Genomic DNA, 16,219 nt, shown 5'->3' with positions numbered 1-16,219 from the left:
GCCAAGGAAACATAGAAGAATGAAACATATTGATATACAAAATTTCTTCCTCGGAGACCTTATTCAACAGAAACAGATCAAACTTCAATATCAGCCAACTGAAGAACAAATAGCTGACATGATGACGAAAGGTCTTCCTGCACCAAGATTTGGCAAACTACGAACGATGCTAGGATTGATCAATTGAGGCGGGATGTTGAAGTTTACAATTGATTTAAGTATACTATGAGATACTGGTGTACAAATGATCATAGTACGCTATGAAATAGTGTTAACAGAATGTAGTTAATAAAATGTTCATTTCTCTTTCAACCATCAACCAGTAAAGGTGTTTTAGCTCTGTTAATACTTACCAGCGCAGATTTTGGCTGGTCTCCCGCGCTGGACTTCAGCGATTCCTGCGCAGGCCTGCGCCATCTGTTGGCGAAATGGACGAACTATTAATGGCGGCGGAGCAAAAAAAACGGTCAAAAAATTTAAAATTATTGGCGCCCATTTTTTCGTCCGCTTCTTCTTCCTCCCTCGCCCTGCCTTGTCTTACTTGTGCTTCTGCCCGTGCCTTCCGCCGCCAGCTGATTGGTTGTTGCGGTGTATGCGTTGAATCGTATATGTGCATTGCGGTTGTGTGTTGTTATTGGTGGGTGTTAGCATTAATTTGTGTGTGACCTTGAGACGCTGTGGGAGAAGCTGGATTGGAATTCAAATTGTTATCGGTGTATTGATGGTTTATTTTATTTCGTGCCGATGCTGATGAGACCATTCGATGCCCGTGGCAATCGAGGGTGAAGAAGCCTATTTAAAACAAGCGTAGGAGAACGTCTAACACTAATCTAATATTTTTTTAATTTGAACTTGTTTGATGCTTCAACGACCTTTTTTTTGCCGAAATCTGTCTCGAGTTTTCGGGTCTCGACACACACACACAGCGCGGGGAAAGTGACCGTTTATTCTATCATGTCGCGATTCCCCACCCCGTCCGGCGCTAGGGATGAGGATGCGCTACATGATAGCTGAACCAGCCTTTCTTCCGATAAGGTAGCCGTACTCGCTCGTGCGGGAGGGTTGGTGGAGTTTGTGTGCTCCGCACAGTTTGTGTGCTCCGCACAGTTATTGTGTGCTCCGCACAGTTTGTTTGCTCCGCACAGTTATTGTGTGCTCCGCACAGTTTGTGTGCTCCGCACAGTTATTGTGTGCTCCGCACAGTTTGTGTGCTACGCACAGTTATTGTGTGCTCCGCACAGGTGCATACAATAATTGTACACAAACTGTGCGGAGCACAGAAACTGTGCAAGTGAATAAATTGAGGTTTTCGTTGTTATTTTTGCAATCTGAAGTGTTAATATGTTGATATTTATACTTAAAACATCATTTATTTCTAAAGTAAGATTAAATCGAATAAGTTTCATCAAAATGAAACTTACAGGGTTTACCAAGTCACTTTGCGATGTGAGCTGCACAATTCATCTCACTTGTGACGTATTTCTATTCTGACGTGCTACTTCATTTGGCCCGAAATAATTTTCTATTTCACCACATTCATTTTTATCCATTATATGAAGTCTTTTCACAGGGGATGTTAGCTGGAGCCGTCCGCGATGTTTACATTTTAAAAAAATAATACATTTTTGGGCTTTTAGTGCTGATTTGTGATACAACTATGTTGTTTAACAAAGAATAGAAGTTTATCTTTGCTCCGCTGTAGCATTCTAGCCGAAATATGGGCTATTCATTGAGTTATTAGCAGATTTGACTGAGCAGGTTCAACTGCTAATATCTCAACGAATAATCCATTTTTCGGCTAGAATGCTACAGCGCCCAAGTACCACAAATCCACTAAACGACCACTAAACGGCTTCTAAACGACTCAAGTTCTCTACCTAAACGGAATATAGAAAGACTTCGTTTAGCAGACGGCAAACGACTCATGCATTCTAAAAATAGCAAAAAAGCTGGTGGCGCTCTCTGTTGATGGGATATACCCCAACCAGTTGACCTTCATCGTTTGAAGGAGAGCTTTCTCATTTCCTCTGTACTGTTGTATGGTTTTGCATTGAAGTTATGCATCGCTAGAACTAGAACGGCGATACGATTGTTTAAATACCAAACTCCAATGAACACCACCAGCATTGAAGCAAGTGAGATTTGAGTAATGGTCGTTGGTGTTGATACCCGTGACCACACGACCATTCATATAGATTTTTGCTCAGAAAGTTAGAAGGCTATATAGGTCATGTTAAATTGAAACTTGTCGAAACACATTGCAAGAAAAGGATAGCAATATAATGATGAGTTGTAATACGCCATCTATTGATCAAACCAATGAAACTGTGGAGCTTTCATTTTTTTTATGGATATTCAATTTTCCAGTCGTTTAAGCTTAATCTGTGGCGCTTGGGCGGAGCAAAGATAAACTTCTTTTCTTTGTTAAACAACATAGTTGTATCACAAATCAGCACCAAAAGCCCAAAAAAATATTTTTGAAAAAAAATGTAAACATCGCGGACGGCTCCAGCTAACATCCCCTGTGAAAAGACTTCAAATAATGGATGAAAATGAATGCGGCGGAATAGAAAATTATTTCGGGCCAAATGAAGTAGCACGTCAGAATAGAAATACGTCTCAAGTAAGTGAATTGTGCAGCTCACATCGCAAAGTGACTTGGTAAACCCTGTAAATGACTTTCATTAGACATTCAAAATCTGAAATACGCTCGTGTCGTCCAGCGGAGCACACAAACTGTGCAAACTGTGTGGTAGCTGTGCGGAGCACAAAAAGTGTGCAAAGCACACTAATTATGCGATAGCACAGTAACTGTGCGATAACACAGTAACTGTGCGGTCGCACAGTAGCTGTGTGCGTGCACAAAAACTGTGCAGGAACACAGCTACTGTGCGACCACACATTAAGTGTTCTACCACGCACACACAGCACAGTAGACTGTGCGTGGTACCACAGCACCACACAGTGAAAAGTGGTACTCGACTCATCACTAGTCCCAACGGGTGCATAGTGCGTTGAAAAAACCAATGCCCTATCATTTTGTCCAATACTGTATTAGGGTAAATGTACCTATAGTGGTGCTAGTACCAATAGTGGTGCTATTGCTCTAAAATGCGGTTCATAGGGCAAATTAAAAGTAATTAAGTTATTTAAGTTAGTGTGAAATGTTCTTTAGCCTTTTACAAAGGGTTTAAAAGTTAAATGGGACTATTCCGTTACTTAGTGACCGAAAAATCTATTATTTTGTGAAATGTGGATTTTCCAAAATCCTTAGGATTTCATAACTATACTCATTTTTCTGTTCTAAACGACCACATAACCACGCAATTACTAGTTTTTCAACATAACTGTTATGTAATGTTTATTGTTTTACTAAAATTATTTGCCTTTTGACCATATTTATGCATTTTTAAGTGTTTTTTACCATAGTGCCATTATAGGTACACAAAACAGGCATGTTCCTATAGTGGTTATACTTATAAAATCAATAAAAAAAAGGTCGTTTTAGATTGTTTCGGGGAAATTTTTGACATTTCGTACTGTTTTCACTAAAATAAGCAACAGAAATGAGTTTTTTGTAGGTAATTTTAAAAAAACAGGCTAAAATTCGCTTATCTGGCTGAATGAAAAATTGACTTCAAATTAAGCACATTCTTCCGGATGTAGGTTGACGACAGGTTACAGATGCAGTACTTTAGTGAATAGTTTCATCAATCAAATTTATACATTTTTTTACGATCAAATTACGCAAGAAACCAATATTATGGCAGTAATCCTTGCTATTCATACGAAAACAGCTTTGAAACTAAGTTTCATTGATATTATACACCGTTTTTGATGCATATTTGTTTACCACCACTATAGGAACACAATACGACGACTATAGGAACCATACCACCATTATAGGTACAACGAAGCAGTCATAAAAATATGTATTTTTTCGTAAATTTAATGTATTTCAGGGTAAAAATGGTTGTGATTGCGAAGATAAAACATATTCCATTTGCTATGTGTTAAAATATTCAGAAATTGTCCTTCCTGACACTTTAAATCCATTAAAACACATCGGTACCACTACAAATTGCACCACTATTGGTACATTTACCCTATAATCATATTTTGTAGTTTCTTTATAAAGATAATCATTATTTGATATGATTTTAGACATTTAACATCTGAAATAAAATTGAATGCGTCGATGCGGCAATATCAAATTATTTTGATTTTGCCACATCGCCGCATGTGGCAGATTTGCAAGTGCTGTCATTAACGCCATGCTTTTGTACTTGCAAAATCACTTGCGGCGAGGTTCTGATCGTTCCCTAAGGTCGCCAGGATTCAAACTTTGTTTATATTTTTTTAATTGGTTTATTTAATTTTTCTACCACATGTTTTCGATTAAATACATTGTAAAATATATTTTGGACTCTGCGAGTTTATATTTAACATTAAGACATAGATTGACGTGTGTTATTTCTTGAATTTATTGTATAGTTCATTGTGTTTTTCACATGTTAGAAGGAAAACAAATAATAAACTATTTGTTTTTCCTGTTCTAATATTTTTTCCTCATTATATGCGAGCCACATGGGCAATTTAAGTCATATTAGATCTCTTACTCACATAATTTTACATTTCGTGCCTAAAAAAATTAACAAAACTTTTGTTAATACAGGTGTCCCCCGAGTTACGGCTAGTAATGGGTAAAGTTGGGAAGAATCCGGAGTCGACTCTGATCCGACTCCGATGAAATCGGAAATGACTCCGGAAGGTAGATTCGCCCTGCATCATCCGAAGTCGTTCGGAATCGTCCGGAATCGCCCGGAGTCGTTCAGTGTCGCTTTGAGTCGGAGTCCTAACAAGGAAATCTTTACTATTTGCTATGCTTTGTATGCGGAAACCATTGGTTAACGGTTTAAAAATGACGTAAAGTCCTTCAACTATGGCGACCCCCCAAAGGCCCTGAGGGTGGTGGCAACGCTTTTTCGCATGCGATTTTATCGGATGGCCTGTCAAATTTTTATATGGGATTTGACAGATAACGTCGGACGACGAAATCGCACGTCCGACGTTATCTGTCAAATCCCATATAAAGCTCGTCCGATAAAATCGCATCCGATGAGCGTTGCTACGAGCCTTATCAAGAACTGTGTAGGAACAGTCGTTGGCCCTTATCCACCATCTGATATTTTGAATCCACCTTGATTTTAACCCTGTTACTGGCAACCAAAAAACATTATATTCCAGGCAACCGGGCTACCCAGATAGCCAGCAACTTTGTAATCTATAAGTTTTGAATGCGTTATCCAATATCGATGCACTATTGTGTTTAAAATTGAATAAACTTATGCAGAGTCTATAACTGTGCATAGATTGGTTCAATTTTATATCTTATTTATGTAAAAGCTTGTCAAAGTAAACAGGGATTTTTTTCCAATACAAAACGTAAAATCATTTCTTTCAGTGCTTTACAAAATTTTGACATGAAAATGGCTCTAAAGAACTACTATATTACACGACTAACACAAATTTTTCAGGATTTTTCCACATATAATGAAAAAGATAAAGGAGTTTCAATTTTAATAAAAAAACCACGTCACCCCATGTCATGGGATTGTTCCACCACGAACCGTAAAAGTGTCTAGCGGTCATAAGAATTGCAAAACCCTGTAAATAAATAAAACGTACGGCTACAATGAAACATGAAAAATGGTAAAATGAGTTTAAGTAGGTACTATAAGCCTACATTAATCGTTCCAGAAAAATATACCCATTGCTAATGGAGACTATGATTGAAGATTAAAAAATATAGATCGAAAGCGAAAATGGATAGCTTAGAGCCGTTCATTAAACATGTTTCTGATACAATTGATGATAAATCGTATCGACAAATTGTCACATGAGAAACAACCCGCTATGCAATAGACAGCTATTTGCGAGAGAGCGCGAGGGCTCGCACGCCATACAAGTTCACCGCCCCAGAGCCCTCGCATTTAAGAGCTTGCGAGCCTTGGTAGTTTTTTCACCTCTAGTTTTAGCAGTTATAATTATAGCACCCCAAGAGAAGGTATGCCAGTGCAAATTGTAGCATACTAAACTCCTAAATTTTGTCATTTTATTTTAAAAAATCCACAAAAATTTAATTAGTGACCTTTTCGACAAATACTACCGCAAAAAAAAATCTTTGAATAAAAATCAAAGATTATTTGAAATACCATAAGATTTCGAGCAGATGATATCATTCGCAACCCTCGCAATGTTTGACGGGAATCGAATTTGTACCATACTTATTTGATGCAACAACAGTTTGGGCCACATGTGGAAGCCAACATTAATACACCAACCTTTTTAAAAACCTGGGACAATTCGTCATCATAATCATCACTAATCAAGACATCTAAATACAGCTATTATCCGCAGTAAGCGATACTTCAAATATGCGAATTTGCAGTGCGTGATTTCTCTAAATTTAACAGTTCCATGTGCTTTTTGAAAAAATTTGAATACATCAGAAAGTCCATTATCCGGGCAGCTCTGGACCTGGCGGATGCGGATGTTAATATCAAATTATTACAAAAATTATTTAAAAAAAAACTTAATTTACTAAAAATTCACCTTAAACCAATCGATAAATCACTGATCGAAATTTTTTTGAATCAATAAAAATAGATTTAACAATTGTCTTTTATCAAAAATGAAGTTAAAAAATATCTCTGGACTCTAGATAGTTGCAAAACAAATGTTTTTGCTAACCCGGTCATGGGGCCCTTTCCGTTTTAAGTTTGTAGCCAGAAATTTCAGCCTGTCAGCGTTTCCATTCTATAGCAGTTTTTGAGCAGCTATCTAAGTCGGTATATTATACAGGTGGGCTTATCCCAAGGAAGGCTATGAATTTAGTAGGCTGATTTTTATCGCTTCGGTTTCTGAATGAAGATTTCATGTGTTTTTTGTATTCGTCAAGCCTCCAGAAAGCTTGTTTGAGCCGTTCCGTCAAAAAGTGATGTTAATTTTTTCTTTTAAAAACATGCTATGAGACCACCTGAACTATTGCATTCTATATTGCATCACCTGATCTCTTTAATGCACCATGGTATAAATGTAAACATCACCTTGATGTTTTGCCACTTTTCAAGCAGGTACGCGAAACTAATTCTAGCTTTGAGGCTAGTATAATCTAGACTGAAGGCTAGTTTTGTGTGTGATTTTGTATGGAGTGTTTACATGATTTCAGCCTGTAACTGCCAAAGTCCATACAAAAAGCTGACTTTAATCGTGAAGGGCCCCCATTACAGAAAATGTTCGCCACGATCAAGGTGTTCTAAAATGACAAGGTGAAATTGTTCAGAGTAAAATGACATTTCTCGACTTGACATAACTGTTCCGGGGGCTCCGGTATAAAAATCGGGGAGGGCTGGTGCGGGGTAATGAAATTTGTAAGCAGAGAGTGACAGATGTCTCCCACAATGTCGCCCAGCAAAAGCGATAGAAATCAACCTTTTAAATACATTATCCTTGCACCAAACTAACAGTTTTTTGGTTTTGTTCGATGCAACTGGATTTTTAGTACAGGAAATTGGTGGTGTTTTCGGTCCCAATTGACATTTTCGAGTTCTAAAATCGGGATTTTGAGCTAATTCCTTTAAACTGGCACCTTAAACTTCCCTTAAACTGTACCAGTTTAAGGGACTTTTAGAACAAGCCGTTTAAAATTGACCAAAGTGGGTATAGGGACTAGGTGGGCTTATAGGTTTGGCGGGAAGGCCATATTGGACGAACGAATCCCTCCTGTCCCTCCTGTCGGATTCGACTGTGATACGTAGTTTTTCACCTACACTACTACACATCATCCAAAATAGCCATTGGAATTCACACGCATACATCAACAAATGATCGAATCCCCTCCTGTCATTTCGTTTTCATTTTTCTACAGTACGGCTGTCAATTTGTTCGGGATAAGCCCACCTGTATAATAAACCCACTTTGAAAATCGACTGTGAAACGTATTTTTCGATGCTTTCTTCTCTTTCCGTTGGGAAATTACGTTTCCATTTCTTGTTACTGGTCGTATGTGTCGTGATTTTCGCTCATTTTTACAACTTTATTTTTCTCGCTTGCACTTGCCAATCCTTCGTCTACGCCAAGGATAATATATTTATGTTTATTTATGATAATATATATATATATATATATATATATATATATATATATATATATATATATATATATATATATATATATATATATATATATATTTATTTATTTATGTTTATATGTCATTTATAACACCTTGGTCTACGCAATTAATCACAAGACTGAGCTCACTCCTGCTGTCAGATTCTGCATGCCGCGCTTTTTTGTTTTCGCTCGCTTCTCTCTCGGTCTCTTTCCTTTTGTTTGGTCTCTCTCTCTCTCTCTCTCTCTCTCTCTCAGTCATTCGCCTTATTTGAAATTTCTATGCGCTGCCCGTTAGGTAATACAGTTTCCTCTCGTCTCCTATTTTTTGACCTTTCCGCGATGCTTGGTTATTTAATTCCTGCTATACGCCTCTCAACTCCTACAGTATAGTTATTTTATACAAAAAACCATCGAATTTTCACCAATTGACGCCGTACAAAAAGTACCTTCTTTTTTCGCCAGATATTAAAGCAAATTAATCTAAAACAAATTGGACCCCATCATCATTCAATGAAATAAGGTCATTCGCACGCACAAACGAAATTTTGACTCTTTTTACACGGTTTATCTCACACAAATCCACATATTTTGGTATCTCGAGCAACATTCGAGCAGATCATGGTTAAAAATTTAGAACAAATGTCACTTGGGGTATCTAGGTTATTTAGTATTCGACTTACGCGAAAATCCTAGTTACGCAAATTTCTCCGGAACACATTATTCGCGTAACTCGGGGATAGACTGAATGTTATGCTCTTTTTGAATTCCACTTATGGTCAAAAAGCATGTTCCATCGAATTAGTGAAAAAGATACCTGCTTTAGAACAAAAAAATAATAATTCAAAACTCTGCGTCGATATTTTTTTATCTCAAATCAGTAGTATAAATTCTTTTTCCATACCCGGTATACGCGAAAACTCGAGACACGCTATTGCGCTCGCCCAAGCGGAAATTTTCGGAAGATAACTCATACACGCTCATAATTTGACAAGCAATATATGATTGTATGTGTGGTTCTTCCATTCGTAACATTTCGCTCTCCAAGCCAAGCGTTGAAGCAGGTTATGTGTATTTCTTTTTGTGTATGACGTTTAGTTTGCATCAGTTGTGTTCTTTCGTATCGTATCATTCCAACAATTTAAAAACTATTTAACCTCAAAATGTGTAACGCTAGACGTGAAATGAAGATAGCAAATATGCCATTGCACGCTGTTGTGGTTATGTGCCGAAAAAAGTCTGAATCTCGTACACTGTTTCGTTTGTCAAATCGTGCACGAAATATCAATCGAAAAAACAGCCGAAAAGTGACATTTTCACTCGTTTGGGTATGTGCCGAAAAAAGTCTGAATCTCGTACACTATTTCGTTTGTCAAATCGTGCACGAAATATCAATCGAAAACACAGCCGAAAAGTGACTTTTTCACTCGCTTGGGCGGTCAGGTGCAAGGTAGATTAAAAATATCAGGTGGTGGATAAGGGCCTTTGTGGGGTCGCCATAGTTGAGGGACTGTACGTCATTTTAAAATCGTTAACTAATGGTTTCCGCACACAAAGCATAGCAAATAGAAAAGAGCTCTTTGTTACTACATGCATTTTAGTGTGTCTATTGATTTTATCGAAAAAATTATAAATATTAACAAAATATTTGATGATTTGTTTATGCACGAAATTTAAAATCATGTGAGTAAGAGTTCTAATCTCACGTAAATTTTCCATGCGGCTCGTAGATATAGTGGATTTAATGTGAAAACTGAACAAATATTGAATTCTTAGGTTTTATCCTCAAAAATGTCGAAAATACAATGATTTATAGAATAAATTCACGTAATAACACAAAATAATACACTTAAATGTAGGTTTTAATGTTAAATACGAACTCTCAACGCCCAAAATATATTTTTAAAGAATATTTATTCGAAAAAAGGGGTTTTAAATTATATGAACCAATTAAATAAATGTAGACAAAGTTTGAATCCTGGGGACCTTACGTCAAGTGACGAATTATCAAAATGCTCTAGATTCCACCACCTGATAGTTTTAAATCCACCTTGGTCCCGTGCGATAGCGTAACGGGTAATGTCTGTATTCCACTTCTTTAAAAGTTTAAAAGTTTAAGTTAGACCTCTTTACACATTGAATGAATTGAAAACTAAACCTGTTTACAACTCATCCATCCATTTGTAAAATGTGTGCATTTTGCATTTTGAAAACATTAAGTAGAGATTTCCACAGTTCCAATCATGTATGAAGTACAATGGAGCGCCGGATACAGGAACCTTTTATCCGGCTGTCCGTTTATCCGTGCTGTTGAGAAATGACAGTTCAATACAATGGTGACATTGCGTTATGAAGAGGATATTTGAAAAATCGCCTAATAGAGCATATTGCCTGATATGTCCGAACTACTCGGACTATAGCACACAGGTTCTAGTTTTAAGATATGAACATATTTGGAAGTCAACTAAAGAATGAGTGAGTGATGTGCTATCGAGCTGCTTATATACCGCATGGTTGCTATGTGTTACCATTGCATTTACGTTTTCCATTATCTTTGTGGTAACTGGGATCCAACATTGCCATAACAGAAGAAAAGATAATTCAAGGCAAATTTCAAATATGCTTACGGGAAAAACCATAAAGTTATTAATTTTTATCTGGATTATTTTATCAAAAAATAAGAAAAATTTCAAAAAATAATCAAGAATTGGTGATAAAATATATAATTTGACTCATTATCCGTGTTATTCGGATATCCGGGCGATGTCAAGTCCCGAGAAGCCCGGATAAATGGCGCTCCATTGTACAGGTATTCCCCGATATACGCCATACTCGATACACGCGATTTTGCTATACGCTACGTTTTAAATTTGACTGTTATTTGAGAAAATTGACTTGAAAATTGAATTGAAAAATGACACATTGAATGTTAAATTCAAAATAAATTCTCTTTTGGTCGAATTAAAAAAAAAAAACATTTCAAAAGGTACAAACTTATAATCTTCAGTTAAAATCAGATAACATAACTAATTTAGTGGCTAAACCTACAGCTGAAATCCTCGAAATTCGGCTTACACTAATATTCGAGAAACGCTATTGCTTCCGTTCCGCATTTACAGCGTATATCGGGGAATAAATGTATTTTAAATACAATCCTTTGAATATAATGAAATGTAATATAACAAAATGTTTTTAGTTTTCATTTGGTTTGAATGTATATACTTAAACTATCTCAATATTAATATCAAATGTCTAAAAGAATATTCATTTTGTTTCACAGAGAAGTTCGTTGCTTTAATTGAGTTTTCTTGAACACGCAGCACGGCCTGACAATGAGCACTGACAATGATTGAGGGAGCACGATGCATACTCAACAAGAACCGCTCGATAAATTGCAGTAACGGTTGTATTGCGTCTGCGCAATTTCAACGTATATCCCGTTTTCCAGTCGGCATGATGGTGACAGAGAAAGGACAGAATAGCATCACCGTCGCATAAAATAAAGGAAACTGTTCGAGGCATAACGCGTGTCGTTCAAAGTATTCCGTATTTTTGCTTTGCCATCATCCTGGCATTGCAGATATCCTTTGGTGCATTTCAAGTTCAAGTTTTGGCTATAGGAAGTGGCTGGTGAATCGATATTGTACTTTTTATTAGGTTTAGGTGTATCTATTATTTTAACTAAGCATAGGTGCAGTGTCTGGACAAAATGCGTTATTGCTTTCAACTTAACTAATAAATGTCTCCGAGTAATTTGTTAGTAAAGAAAACCTGTACCGAATCCCTTGTAAATTAAAGATGTGCATTATCATCATTTGAGCTAAAGTAATTGTATTTTCTTTTCTTTTGTTAGTGGCGGTGTCTACGGAACAAATGTCTAAATCGAGTGAATTTTTATTCTTGCCCTTCTTTACTTAAGGAAGGGAATTGTTTTTGTATGTTGTTATACTTACTGGACATAGCAAGTGTGAATGAAAGACGTTCATAGTACATAATAATTATTTGGCTCAAATCAGTTCATCGTGTTGTACCCACAGAATTATTGCAAAAAGAAACTTATTGCAAAAAGAGTCTAGTATATTTGGAATCTGCCAAATAAATGTACAAAATTTGCATTTTTGCCACAACGCAGCTATTCTCCTAAACAACAGCCTCGATTTTGAATAAGTAAGTAACACTATATTTCACGCGAATCTTAAGGAGTAAATAACAATGATTGCTAGCACAAAAACAGTACCACATACAAAAAAAAATCTTTAAATTTGCATTCAAGAGGCATTCAAAACTGATTTTAGAATAAGGTAAATGGCAATGGCTTACGGGTGGCATGTTTAATGTTATTGAAAAACAAAAGCATTTATCATAAAATCAAGTAAAACCGTAAGCTGTACATAATTTTATGACGAAGTTTTTTTTAAATAAATTTGTTTCATGACATTTGACATTTTATGCATGATTCGCTGTATTTTGTCGCGTTGAACTATGCCGTTTGAAAAATGATGATGTCATTTTATTACTGAAAATTTTAATCTTTGTTTTTTTTTATTAGATCAGTTAATATGAAATTCAATTGTACCAAAAACGTGATAGTGCTAATCAAGTACGCAAAGAATAATAATTTTACAGAATAATAATAAAACATTGCTTCTTCTATTGCATTAACGTAAGTCTGGAAGAAACTACTTAAATTACTTTTATATACAAATAACTTATTTTATTGATTGTTTGTTACATAGAAGATAAATGACTAAACTATTAAAGCAGATATGTGTATGGTTTTATATGATTTTTGTTACAGAAAAAACACCGGAAGCGTAATACAAAATCTAATGAAGGATGGAAATCGTACCAGAAGGAAACAATTTCGTGATCGTTAAAGAATGTGAACTACCAGCAATGATGGAAGAGCTGGAAAAATATTTTCCTCACTCTTTAAAAGTGTGTTACCTTTTAGAAACAACTAGAAGTTAATTTAATAAAATCATTAATTATTTTTATTTGAAATTGCAGTTCCATCAAACTATTAAGACGTACCTGAATGATAGAGTGTGGCGATTTCAATTTTACAGAGCAAAGACATGGCCACAAGATCCTGTTTGTTTGCATTTTCCAGGTTGTACATATACGGTAAGTATTATAGCGTATAAGTTGGTGAATGTGTTATAAAGACAATCATATATTAACAATATATTATTTTTTTCCAAGCCGGATAACAGAACGAATGAAAGTGTAGGTATTTTTTGCCCACCAGACAAACTAGAGCGAATGGAATTGATTAAAGACGAAGACGTTCTGTTTGAATGGCATAGTCCACTATACATGAACTTTACACATGTAGGTATTATGTTTAAGATGGAAGAAATTTTCCGAGAAAAAGTAAATGGAAGACTAGAGGGTCACATTTACGGCGACATTTACGTACACGAATGTCCCGATGAGTTGAACTTAGTGCTAGAACCATTAGCAGCGAATGAAGTGATCATGAAACCGCTGTGCATCGACGACGTAAAGGATATACACGATTTATATCCGGCAGGTGATATCGAAAGTTTAGAGTTATTTGAAAAGCTAGTCACCCAGCTTCCAGGCTTCGGTGTATTTAATCAATCGGATAATGAACTAGCTGCATGGAGTTTGCAGTCATATTATGGTGGAATGTTCTCCATGCAAACAAAACCAAAATTTAGAAGAAAAGGGTATGTGTAACATATAACAGGGGTTTGATTCAAATAATGCAATGCCTAGCCTACAAGGTGAATTATTTCAAATTATTTGTGGGAAAATTGCAAACCTCCATAGCAAGCAAGCATATACGGTATACGCTCGGCAATCCGCACCTTTTTAATCCGCCTACTCGATAATCCGCACTTCGATAACCAAAATCAAGTGAAGAACAGTGTTCGGTCCAAAGTAGTGATTATTGATTAAAAAGCTAAATACCTATTTTTAAACTATAAGTTTTCTTTGGAAACTAAAATATTGTATGAAATGTAATAATCAACTCATGAACCGAGACAAAAATCTGAAGTTTTTAAAAAAGCACATCAATACGTCATTCGATAATCCGCACTTAATCAAGTGCGGATTACCGAGAATATACTGTATGAGAATCGATAAATCGCTTAGTAGAATGGTTCTATGAAATGAAAGCGTTGCAAAAATGTAATTTTTTTTTAAGAACAACATGAAGTTTTATGTTTTACAAGTTTCGAAACACACATATTGGACTATGAAAAGTTTTATGCGTTTTTTGTTTGTTGCCAAAATGAAAGATTTTCTTTGACATTTTTTATTACATTACAACTTAACTAACGGCATTTGTCGTCTCGCAACTGCTGGATTTTACAACAGATGGAACTCAATACCCCATTATTCGGATCATTTCCATTGTTTGTTTTTTTATTCAGGAGAAACAGTCCGAAACTCCGATTGGTTCTAATCGATGGGTGCTGAGTTACTTTATGTATCTCTGGAAGTACATGATATTATTGTTAGAATGAATCATGTTTTAAGAGCCACCGGGAGCGCTCATTGTCTTCCAAAACAAAATACCACATTTAAACGGTGAAACATACTTCTGCCACACACTAGTCACCGTAAAACTTTCACTAAAATACGATGGCTTTTTGTAGCCGTTTTCTTAATATTCAGCCTTATTCTATTCTGAACTCGATTCGATTCGACTCGAGAAAACGAACTCCAAAGTGAACTTTTCCATACGAATAAACATACAAAATTCATCAACTCGACGTCAAGACGACTCGATTATAAGAATAGAATACGCCTGATTGCCAATAGTGAACCAGAGGACCTGCCCAAATCAAAATATTTGTTGTAATAGTTACCATTTTTGAACCTACAATTACAATATTGTATGTGTTGTAATTACCGTAGCGTAATGACTAATAATTTAAGTGAAAATTTTCGTTACGTCAAATGACCGTCTTGCCATTAATTAAAAGTTAGTTGTAATGTGTTAGTATAAAATAACTACCATTTAAACCATAAAAAATCGTGTATTTATTCACTCAAAATGCATGAAACATCACATTTCCCACAAATGATTGAAATCATTCCACCGAGAGAATCAAGTACTCCATTATTTGATCCTGTACCTGTATTGATAAAATGAGAATATTTTTAAAATAGACTACTCATGATGTATTTTTTATTGTATTATAGATACGGTATTCAACTAGCACAATCTCTGACTAAGTTGGTAATTCGTCGCGGATATATACCGTTTGTTGTCATAAGGCCAGAAAACGACGCTTCTCGTGGACTTTATACGAAGCTAGGTTTCAGAAAAGCTTTTGAAAGTGTTCGTGGCACATTTGTGCCTTTAGTTGGCGAAAATCATTTGCAGAATAATTTGACGGCCTACAAACAGCGTCAAATTTCAAATGAAGAAAACTGCACAATAGAACCAGCTGAGTTAACTAATGGTATTGCATCATAATGATAAATGCTGAATTTCATGGACCGTAATACATCTCTTAAAAGACCTGTATAGGATTGACATAACCTACTTTGAATGCGTTTTAAAATGAATTATAATTCAAGCGGATTAATATTTAACATAATAGCAAAATCCAGCTGAAACTAACAACTCTAAACAACAAAGCCATCAGCAGCTAAAAAGCAACAACAGCAACAGCAGTTATAATATCCGCGATAACAGCAGCTACAGCGGAAGTAGTAGCCGCCTTAGCAGCGACAACAGCAGCCGACGCCGCCGCCGCAACAGCAGAAGCAGCAGTACCATGAACAAAATCAGATTCAGCAGCAGCAACAGCAACGTCAATAAAATGATTATATTAATGAGTTACTGCTGTTGATTTGCTGTCAGAAAGCCTACACCCTCTACAGCCTTTGCAGTCACAAATAATAGATAGATTTCTTAAATGAATTTCAAACTAATATATAATAACTTTGCTTTATCTTAAATATTTGAACGTATTACATTAATAGCCCATTTAGCACTGAAAGAACATACATCTTCAACAACTCAGTATTATATTTAATTCGTCATTATAACGTCTTATAT

At 35.9% G+C, this 16,219-nt stretch overlaps 1 protein-coding gene across 7 annotated transcripts; it reads left to right on the top strand.

The window, feature by feature from the left end:
* The first annotated feature begins 11,618 nt into the window (after positions 1-11,618).
* On the top strand, positions 11,619-16,119 carry LOC120903348. 7 transcript variants are annotated; one of them, XM_040312728.1, is made up of 6 exons: positions 11,619-11,959; positions 12,026-12,339; positions 12,937-13,110; positions 13,183-13,299; positions 13,378-13,868; positions 15,355-16,119. In XM_040312728.1, the coding sequence occupies exons 3-6, from the start codon at positions 13,009-13,011 to the stop codon at positions 15,629-15,631; spliced, it is 987 nt and encodes a 328-aa protein (XP_040168662.1). In that variant the 5' UTR covers positions 11,619-11,959; positions 12,026-12,339; positions 12,937-13,008; the 3' UTR covers positions 15,632-16,119. The 7 variants fall into 7 exon arrangements, with proteins under 7 accessions (XP_040168662.1, XP_040168660.1, XP_040168661.1 ...); XM_040312726.1 differs by having other exon boundaries at positions 11,620-11,802; positions 12,971-13,110; XM_040312727.1 differs by having other exon boundaries at positions 11,620-11,815; positions 12,971-13,110.
* Positions 16,120-16,219: the final 100 nt, after the last annotated feature.

The sequence above is a fragment of the Anopheles arabiensis genome, chromosome 3 (genome assembly GCF_016920715.1).
Source record: "Anopheles arabiensis isolate DONGOLA chromosome 3, AaraD3, whole genome shotgun sequence".
Taxonomy (NCBI): Eukaryota; Metazoa; Arthropoda; class Insecta; order Diptera; family Culicidae; genus Anopheles; species Anopheles arabiensis.
This window is presented reverse-complemented; position numbering and strand designations above follow the sequence as displayed.